The sequence below is a fragment of the Pelecanus crispus genome, chromosome 6 (genome assembly GCF_030463565.1).
Source record: "Pelecanus crispus isolate bPelCri1 chromosome 6, bPelCri1.pri, whole genome shotgun sequence".
In the NCBI taxonomy this organism is placed as follows: Eukaryota; Metazoa; Chordata; class Aves; order Pelecaniformes; family Pelecanidae; genus Pelecanus; species Pelecanus crispus.
Genome location: NC_134648.1, coordinates 4898089 through 4906934, shown reverse-complemented (window position 1 = coordinate 4906934; position 8846 = coordinate 4898089). Strand labels below are relative to the sequence as shown.

At 41.3% G+C, this 8846-nt stretch overlaps 1 protein-coding gene across 1 annotated transcript; it reads left to right on the top strand.

Annotated features, from left to right (window-relative positions):
• Positions 1-359: 359 nt before the first annotated feature.
• Positions 360-8770, top strand: CSRP3 (cysteine and glycine rich protein 3). Its single transcript, XM_075712708.1, has 5 exons — positions 360-471; positions 4921-5089; positions 6594-6729; positions 7421-7514; positions 8691-8770. The coding sequence occupies exons 1-5, from the start codon at positions 360-362 to the stop codon at positions 8768-8770; spliced, it is 591 nt and encodes a 196-aa protein (XP_075568823.1).
• Positions 8771-8846: the final 76 nt, after the last annotated feature.

The following is an 8846-nucleotide window of genomic DNA, read 5'->3' as shown; positions in this document are numbered from 1 at the left end:
ATGCAGTGTACGCTGCCTGCCAGCGTGCCTCAGAGCCCCGTGACACCGGCCACGGCTCCCCCGGCCAGGAAGGTCTCCCCAGGCCTCCCCTCCTCAGCAGGGCTATAGGAGCCGGGCGGACTCTCAGCCACCATCTCACCTCTCTGCTACCAGATAACCTACGAGCACTGCAGCCTAAGTCGCACGAGCAGATACTGGCTTGGGGCCACCCTGCAATAGCAGTTGACTGGACAGTGGGGAGAAAAAAGAGAAAAAAAAAAAAAAAATTAAAATCAAGCTGTTCTGTTTGAAATAATTCACTCTTGCTATGGTATTTATTTATGTAATTTGATTTTCTAGGCTACCTGTCAGACATAAGGATGCCGAACTGGGGAGGTGGAGCCAAATGTGGTGCCTGTGAAAAGACGGTGTACCACGCTGAGGAGATCCAGTGCAATGGAAGGAGTTTTCACAAGACGTGCTTCCTCTGCAGTAAGCTGGGCTACGCTGATTTAACTTCACAGTATCCCCATAGCTCTGTATAAACCTTCCATTAAAGCTAGTAAATTTGCTTTGATATTTCCCTGCATGCAATAAAGCTGCTTCATAGCTTCCCCAGTTCAACGTGTTTGCTCGCGGGACGCCAACAGCAGGCTTTTCAACACCCTGAGCAACGCACAGGATGGTAGAAGCAACCAGCATCAGACTGAATTTCACACAGGGAAAGTTTTGTAAAGCTTATGCATCTGACTCCTGGGAAAGTTCGAAGTGGAGGGCAGTCCCACGTTAATCGTCCCACCTAAAGCACAGCACAGTGAGACTGATTCTGGTCCGGCACTCTCCAGAAACCTACAGACAAAACCGGTCTCCCATCCTTTTAGTGACGGAAGGATGGAAAACGACCGTATCTCTTTTCAAAGCAGGAGCCACTTTTCTGAAATGCCAGTTTGCCACTCCAGAGCAGCTCTTAATAATCGAGCCCAGTTTTCTAGCCCCTTGACCCAAGCGATCTGCCTCTCAGGCTCCTGGCTTTTCTTTTTCCAGACATGCATTGGATGATCATTGCTAGGGACAGCAGAGCGCTGCAGAATCACGGTACCTAGGGCCATCTCCAAGAAACCCTACTTTCTGTCCCACAACGTAGCATATTATGGGTTTGTTTCAAGTTAAAAAATCTAGAAGAACTAAACAAACAGCACTCATAAGACAGAAATTTGTCTTCTTATATATATCTCTCATTATATATATATATCCCATAGAAGATGATTACTTTTTATGGTGAATCCTAACATTAATTCATTTCACCCAGGAAAGCTGTAAGATGTTGTTATCCCTCTGGCATCAAAATCTCCCACCAATGCCCTACAAGTGCCTCAGTCTCCTCCTCCCCCGCATTGCAGAGAGCCCCATTTCACTTACTCTTTTACTCCACGCCCCTCTGTAACGTTTGGCAGATAGCTCCCAGGAATGTCGCTTTCTCTGCAGATGAGCTAGCACCTGAAAAATTAGAGAGAAAGTATCAGTTCAGCTCTGTTTGCCCTTTATGGAGAGAGTGAACAATTTGATAAGAACTAAAGATAGCTAAATAGTTTATTTTGCAGACAACGCTTAAGGTTTAATACCTTTGCGCTATGAATTCCAGCATGACAGCTTAGAAGCCATTTAATCCAATTTTTCACCCTCCTTTCCTGGATGGATAGAGAATTCTCATTTGGAGGCATGAGATTGGTGTGACACGCTTAGATGACACCGTACAGCGCCATGCAGGATCAGGCCAAAGGACACATTTGAGTTGTCTTTGCCTTTCTCCACGTGCCCTGCAAGTGATGCCTGAAAGACTGAGTGAGAAAGAATTCCCTCAAAAAGTTTTCAGTTAATTGACAACCTTCAGCCAGTTCTTACAGAATGGTAAAAATCTCGGTTCTGTGAAAACTAGAGACTTCTTATTGCTTCCATGTGCTGCCCATACTGCTAGATATCAGAGAAACTATAGGGAGAGGGACATGAATGCGGTAATTATGAGAAAAGCTTTAATGGACGCTTGTGCTTTATCAAATGCTAGAAAATGACAGGGCAGAAGACAATAAACGAGTAGACTCTCTAGTATCTAATAAAAATAAACAGCTGGCCTAATAGGGCACAGTTAATAATATTTCTCTCCCACCTAATACTTGTTCCCAAGTTTAAGCTTCATTCTTAGCATAACTGATTTTTTTTTTTTTTTAGTGATTCATGATAAACTACACACACCCATTAGCTCTGCAACTGGTTGGTTTGTTGTGAGGGATTTTTTTTGTTTGGTTTTGGTTGGCTGGGTTTTTGGGGGGTTTGGTTATTTTATTTTATTTGTCCGTTGTAGTTGTAAGTCTGAACTGAATTATTAATAGTTTAGATACTAAAAAAAAGTATTCCAAGCAGAAGTATGTTTAAGGTAAATAACTAAAGATGCATCTAAGCCCCTCTGGCATATGAGAGGTATGTTAACTGGCTTCACTTCTCCCGTGATTCACACACACTACTCAGCAGCTCTGGATGACTCAGTATCATGTATCACGTTCATGGGCTTTTCAATAAACCAATTATAGGATTTCATTTCTCAAAAGAAAAACAATCCTCCCTGACCTAATCTCAGGTATGGAAACAGGTAACCTATTTAGCTGAGCTTTTACATATTTTTATATTAAATATATTTAAAATATATTTTATATTTTACATTCTATTTGACCAGATACACAAAACACACCAGTATTTTTCAACCCAAAAGTTCAATTTGGGCAAAATTATGAACAATTCAAACCAACCTGTCAACACAGTAAGAATCAGACAAGCTAAACTATAAATCACAGTCTCTCCACTCCATAGTCTTTCCCTACAAATGTTATGAAGCTTCTTTCCATCAAACCCTCCTTCCCGTGCGGATTGCTGTTTACCTACCTTGTTTCCCCATCAGCTTTTACTTAAACCGCAGCTGGTGACGGACATTTGGCAGGATCTCACGCCATCAACCTGAAACTTCTTCGTGCCTGCTCGTGAACAGTATCTGTTGGCAGATGACGGGTCTCAAAGTTATTTCAACAACAGCTCTTCAAGGGCTTTTGCTCCATCTGTTGTGGTGAATTGATACTCTATCCCTAAGGTGCCAGAAATAGAAACACTTTATCTACTGCTAGAGTTTCCATCATCCCTTAACTCCCTTAGCAAACATAATTATCATCTCAAAGCAGAAGACGGTAGCACGACGAGATCAGGTTCACACGTTTACAGAAGCCCCTCGTTTTATTTCTATTAACTGTAAAGGTCTTTGCAAATTACTTGCCCCTCTATGCGGTACAGCGATAGGATTAAAGCCGCAGAGGTTCCAGTATCAGCTTAAATTCTCTGATGTGGATGAATTTTAGACTCACAGCAGGACACTTAAAATAAACACGGAGTGAAAAGGGACTAATCAAACACTCAGCTAGCCCTTCTACAGCTTGAACTTCCACGCACTTTCAATACTTGTGTATGTCACAGGTTTCTGTTGCTTACATGAGCCAAGCAACTTTTATTTTCCAAGCCACCAACAGCCCGTGCATGACTGGAATGCCCTGTGGGGCATGCCCTCGCCCACGGGAAGCTGTAGAGAAAGCTTTTCCCTACTTTTTTTCTCCCCTATCAAACACTTGACACTGTGAACGATTGGTAAGAAGGGTTGGAATTTTAGTTTTTAAGCATACTACAGAGCCCTGGTTGTTTTCTACAGGCACTCCGAACTGAAAGCTTCATTCTCTCTCGATGGGGTGGGGGCTGTCTCAAGCCGAGTTCCCCAAACAGCGCAGCATACGCGGTCACCAGGCAGATGGAGCCTAGCTACTATTTTTTTCCATTCATTATTGTCAGTCTCCATAAATAAGCAGCAAGGAGATCCACTGGACTGATAACAGAATTTAGTCTCTAAATGCTGACCAGGTTTCAGATGAGCAGAGAACAGGGGGGAGAGTACTCAGCTTCCACCGCCGCTCGAGGAGAATAACCACGCACGAGACCGGCCTCAGCACCGCCCGTTAGCTCTAGGTGTGGCTTCTGCGTCTCAACACGTGGACACGTGCTTACTGAGACCCCCGAACAAGCAGCTGTCAGCACTCATTAACTTTTGGTCCTTCCAAGTTAAGGCTCGGGTTAGAGTAGTGCCATAGAGGACGCAACCTGTATTCCATTACGAACGTCGGGCATTGCCACGGCACCTTCTGGCCAAAAGCCTCCCAAACTGCCCCCAGCGAGCTAAGCCAAGCACTATTTCTCTGTAACGAACGTGACTAGGAAGAGGTCTCTGGTTTTGGAACGGCCACGGTCATACTCTTGCCGTCTGGGAGGAAATCTAACAGAGCTGAAACTACCAGTTATTTGGGATCATCGCTTCGCCTTGCACTACGGCTCAAACAAATGTGACCAGATAAATAAAATAATATATTCTGCTTGACTCTGTCTGGACACGGTACGTACATTATAGCCTCTTTTAGAAACATGCCATATTAAAATAGCGTGGGCTGAGATGAGAAAGCCACCGCAGACTCACAGTGACTATTTTGAAAGGTGCAGAGGCACAGTAGAATCAATACCCCTGCAAACTCCTTTTTTTTTTTTTTTTTTTTTGGTAGGGTTTGGGAGTTTAGGATGACGATCTCAAATCCATCTTAAGCTTCACAGATCAAGACAAATTGTCTTGACAAGCTCATGATTTTCCTAGGGTTAGAGTACAAATTTAGAGCGGCAAAAGAGCCTGTTGTGTCCATGCACAACTACTTTAGCAACAGCCCAGTAAAGTTTTATAGTGACTACAGGCTAACACCCTCCTTCTCCTCTATTTTTAAACATAAACACCAATTGTAATTATTCTGAACCACATAAATTCAAATTTGAAAACACGAATGCTTATATGCGCCTCTCTCTTCCCGTTTTCAGTGGCTTGCAGAAAAGCTCTGGACAGTACCACAGTAGCAGCTCACGAATCTGAAATCTACTGCAAAACTTGTTACGGGAGAAAATATGGTCCCAAAGGTATCGGCTTCGGACAAGGGGCAGGATGTCTCAGCACCGATACTGGTGACCATCTAGGCTTGAATCTGCAACAGTGAGTTAAATCCCATTGACGGCACTTTTTTCTGGTATTACTTGTCACTTAGTGGGGTATCTTAGATATTTTATTCTGTTTCCATAACGACATCTAGCATTAAGTAGCAGAGCAGACTTTCCTACAACCTCTTCTTCAGTGGACACAGTAATTTACCAGTTTTTAATGACGTTCAGTCTCTTGAAGCCTTCTTTATAAATTATCTCCTCCTTCAATGGGCAATTATTCTGCAGAAGCAGCCTTTATATGCCACCACAGATGTAAATATTCACTGCAACTGTAATTTGCTGTTAGTAGCACAGTGGTAAAGTCACATTGACCATAGAACATGAGAATATTTTTTTTTTTTTAGCTCAGTTGGTTAGAGTGCGGTGCTAATAACGCCAAGGTCACGGGTTCAATCCCTGCTCCCTGCAGGGGGGTTGGGCTCGATGATCTCTCAAGGTCCCTTCCAACCCAAAAGCATTCTATGATTCTAACAAAGAAGCTAAAATAGTTAGGTTTCACCGTTAGAGAAATAATCACACTACCACATGCTGTTAACTCTCCTCTCAATGGGGGAAATAACATTTCTAAATCCTTCCTGTGGCTCAAATAACACTCACAAATACAGCGAAAATATGTTTGAACAAAGGTACTCTAATGGGATATCATCTTCCAAAAGCCTCAGCTGCACATAATTCTGACAGTCCATTTTTATAGTATTTTTCTATGATTCTCAAAGCTGCACATTTCCAAATTAACAATGCTTTCTTCTGATATTACTATAAGGAAACCAAATAACCAATATGCTGTGCAGGAAATAAAAGCTTAAATAATGAATTTAGCTGTAGCTCCTTGTAAGATATGAATCCATTACGGGCAGAGTTCTGTATCAGAAACTGTCACGTCCTGTAGACTGCATGACCTGTTGCAGCCCAACAATCCGGTAATTCAGAAGTCATTCTGTCAAAGGCTTTAAGCTAGCACAGAGGCATAAAGCACAAAGTCCAGAACTACAAAGCAAAGCTACTTTTCTGATGTGCTTTTGACCCTAGGCCAGCTAAGAACCTTAGTTCCCTGCCCAAACGCTACAGCGACTAATGAAACAACTGCATGCAAAATCTAAGGGGTTTTTCTGCCCAGTACTGAGTACCAGCAGATAGCCAGTTACAAAGAAAAGAGGTCTTTTGCTTGTATTTTCCCTCTTACCTCTCAATGAAACAAATTTTTTTTTTTTATTTTCACTTTTCATTAAATATAATCTTTTCTGCACGTGGCTACTGTCAGCTCCACGTACTCAGCCCAAACCAGGTAACAGCAGTGGTTACAGTGTCAGCTTTTCAAGCACACAACGTAGAATTCAATAGAATACTTTCTCTTTCTCTTTTTTTGCTCCCTTTGCTCTTCTAAGACCAGTAATTTCGTATTTTTTATGCCTTACCAAAAAATCGTGAAACTGTATTTCTAGACTGAAGGTAACATTTTAAGCAGTATGTTAAAAAACTGAAAACTTCTGTTTTAGGGGGTCACCAAAGCCTGCTCGCCCTTCTACACCAACTAATCCTTCAAAGTTTGCCAAAAAGATGGTAGATGTGGATAAATGTCCCCGTTGTGGCAAATCAGTGTATGCTGCAGAGAAGATCATGGGAGGAGGAAAAGTAAGTAGTTACTGCAGCGCTAGAAACAAAACACGCTTTTATAATGGTGATAAACTATAGCTAGTAGGCCCTTGATCTTTTAAGTTTTTACTCATAGTCTCAATGAAGAGAACATGAGGATGAACTAGCAGATTTCTAGAGTCTGGTGTACTGACTTTCGAGTTTAAAACCATGTGTTTTTTGTAAGCCACCTTCAACTTTTTGCATCTTGTTGATGTCTGAAGAACAACTCCTGGCTACGGTACAGGCTGGCTCGTCTACCACTGTCATTCTACTAACAGCTCTGGAGATATTTGCAATTTAAACATTTATTTGTAGTGGCAATTGCAGATAAATTGAAGAGATTCAGTGACTAGAAAAACAAAAGCCTGCCTCCCGTGACATGCTAGCTCTCTGGTCTAGGAACTCTCACTAGAATATTAACTCTGCACACCAAAGAAATGGCCAAAACAAGAGTACTTTCTATAGCTCTCTGCTTTTTACGAGGCCTCCATTAGTAACAAAGTCACCAGGTGAGATCTTGATAAGGGATAATAAAGTAATTGAAAAAAAAGACTAATCTAGAATGACTAAAAATGGAAGCCATAAGACCAACAAGACAATTTTAACCTTTTCACACCATAAAACACAACAGCTTTTTGCTAGCCATGCACTCTCTGTAACGTACAATGAATTGTCTTCATCTCCTCAGCCTTGGCATAAGACGTGCTTCCGCTGTGCTATTTGTGGAAAGAGTTTAGAATCTACGAATGTTACAGACAAAGATGGAGAGCTCTACTGTAAAGGTAAGAATTGTAATGAGCTGAACTGGGTTACTGAGTCAATCTAAAATTATTCTTTTTAGACCTAGTACTGTCATTATGACTTACCTTGTTGCACGCTTAACAACTCCATGAAATTTCATTTTATCTTTTCTAACAACTTTCTGAAAGCAAGGGAAAGAGCTATGGTAACATTGTAGTTGCATCTTCTACTATTAACATTTAAATTTTAAAGTTGTAATTTTCCTACAAATAGGACATCCTCTCAGATCTGTCCTCAGACCTTCCAACAGGAACACTGGCCATGTCTGCCGGGCAGATGCTTGTACCTGCACAATCTCTCTCACTCAAAAAAGCCCAACCCAAACCAACCAAACAAAACCCCCCAAACCACAAAGATACAGGTCTTCAAAGGTCATCTGTTTAAGGTCAGGGTCCTAATTGGACTTCTTCCCAGTAAGAGTTAAAAGATACTTCCACTATACTGGTAGTACAGAAGACAACGCATTCATTCTAAATAATACATCCAGATGTTCTTCTCAGACCAAGACAATTCACAGACGTCACCTGACTCTTAGAAATAGCTTAAAGGGAAAAACATGCCAAGTTTTTATATCCTAGGCTAAACTTTACAGAGAATCCTAAAGAAGAATACTTAAGTTCTGTGACTTGGGGTGCAGTCTGACAACTGCAAGTGATCAAATTAGCGTATTTTGAGCAATATGCTGACCATTACTACTTCCTTAGCAGAGTTGTGATAAGTAACTACGCACACACTTAGCAATACAGACTTAAAATGGAATGGCTGAAACTACCATTAACAGTTTCTGGACTAAGCTCTAGTTCTTTTAACCTCCTTTGAAAATCTTCGACTTACTACTCAGTCTCTATTACTCATACAGACCAAGTTTTACTGAGTATTTTCAGACAGGGAAGTAGTTTTAATGAAAATCTTACTTAGATCCCAAATACATACAGTTTCTTAATTTTTTTTGGAGAAGATCAGATGTGACTTCTGTTTAATTCAAATATGTGATTCCGGTTGCACTATTAGAACCTGTCAACACTTCTGAGAAAGACGCTATTTCAGATTTCCTTCCTTTTATTAACTTAAGTTTGGAAGTAGTTCTAAAAGCAAAAGTCAGTTACCTCTATATGAAAACATTCAGAATACCATTTACCTGCCTCCTTCTTTTGCAGTTTGCTATGCAAAAAATTTTGGTCCCAAAGGAATTGGGTTCGGTGGCCTCACTCAAGTGGAAAAGAAAGAGTATGAATGAGAAGAAGTGGATGCAACAGACTCAAACTGCTGTTGATGCCACCAAGTGATAGCTGTCAAGTAAAATGTTAAACATC

Excerpts from the sequence above, each read along its gene's own strand:
- CSRP3 (XM_075712708.1), top strand. The coding sequence starts at position 360 with ATGCCGAACTGGGGAGGTGGAGCCAAATGTGGTGCCTGTGAAAAGACG. Across the intron at positions 5,090-6,593 it reads CTAGGCTTGAATCTGCAACA|GGGGTCACCAAAGCCTGCTC; the intron begins GTGAGTTAAATC and ends CTTCTGTTTTAG. Across the intron at positions 6,730-7,420 it reads AGATCATGGGAGGAGGAAAA|CCTTGGCATAAGACGTGCTT; the intron begins GTAAGTAGTTAC and ends TCATCTCCTCAG.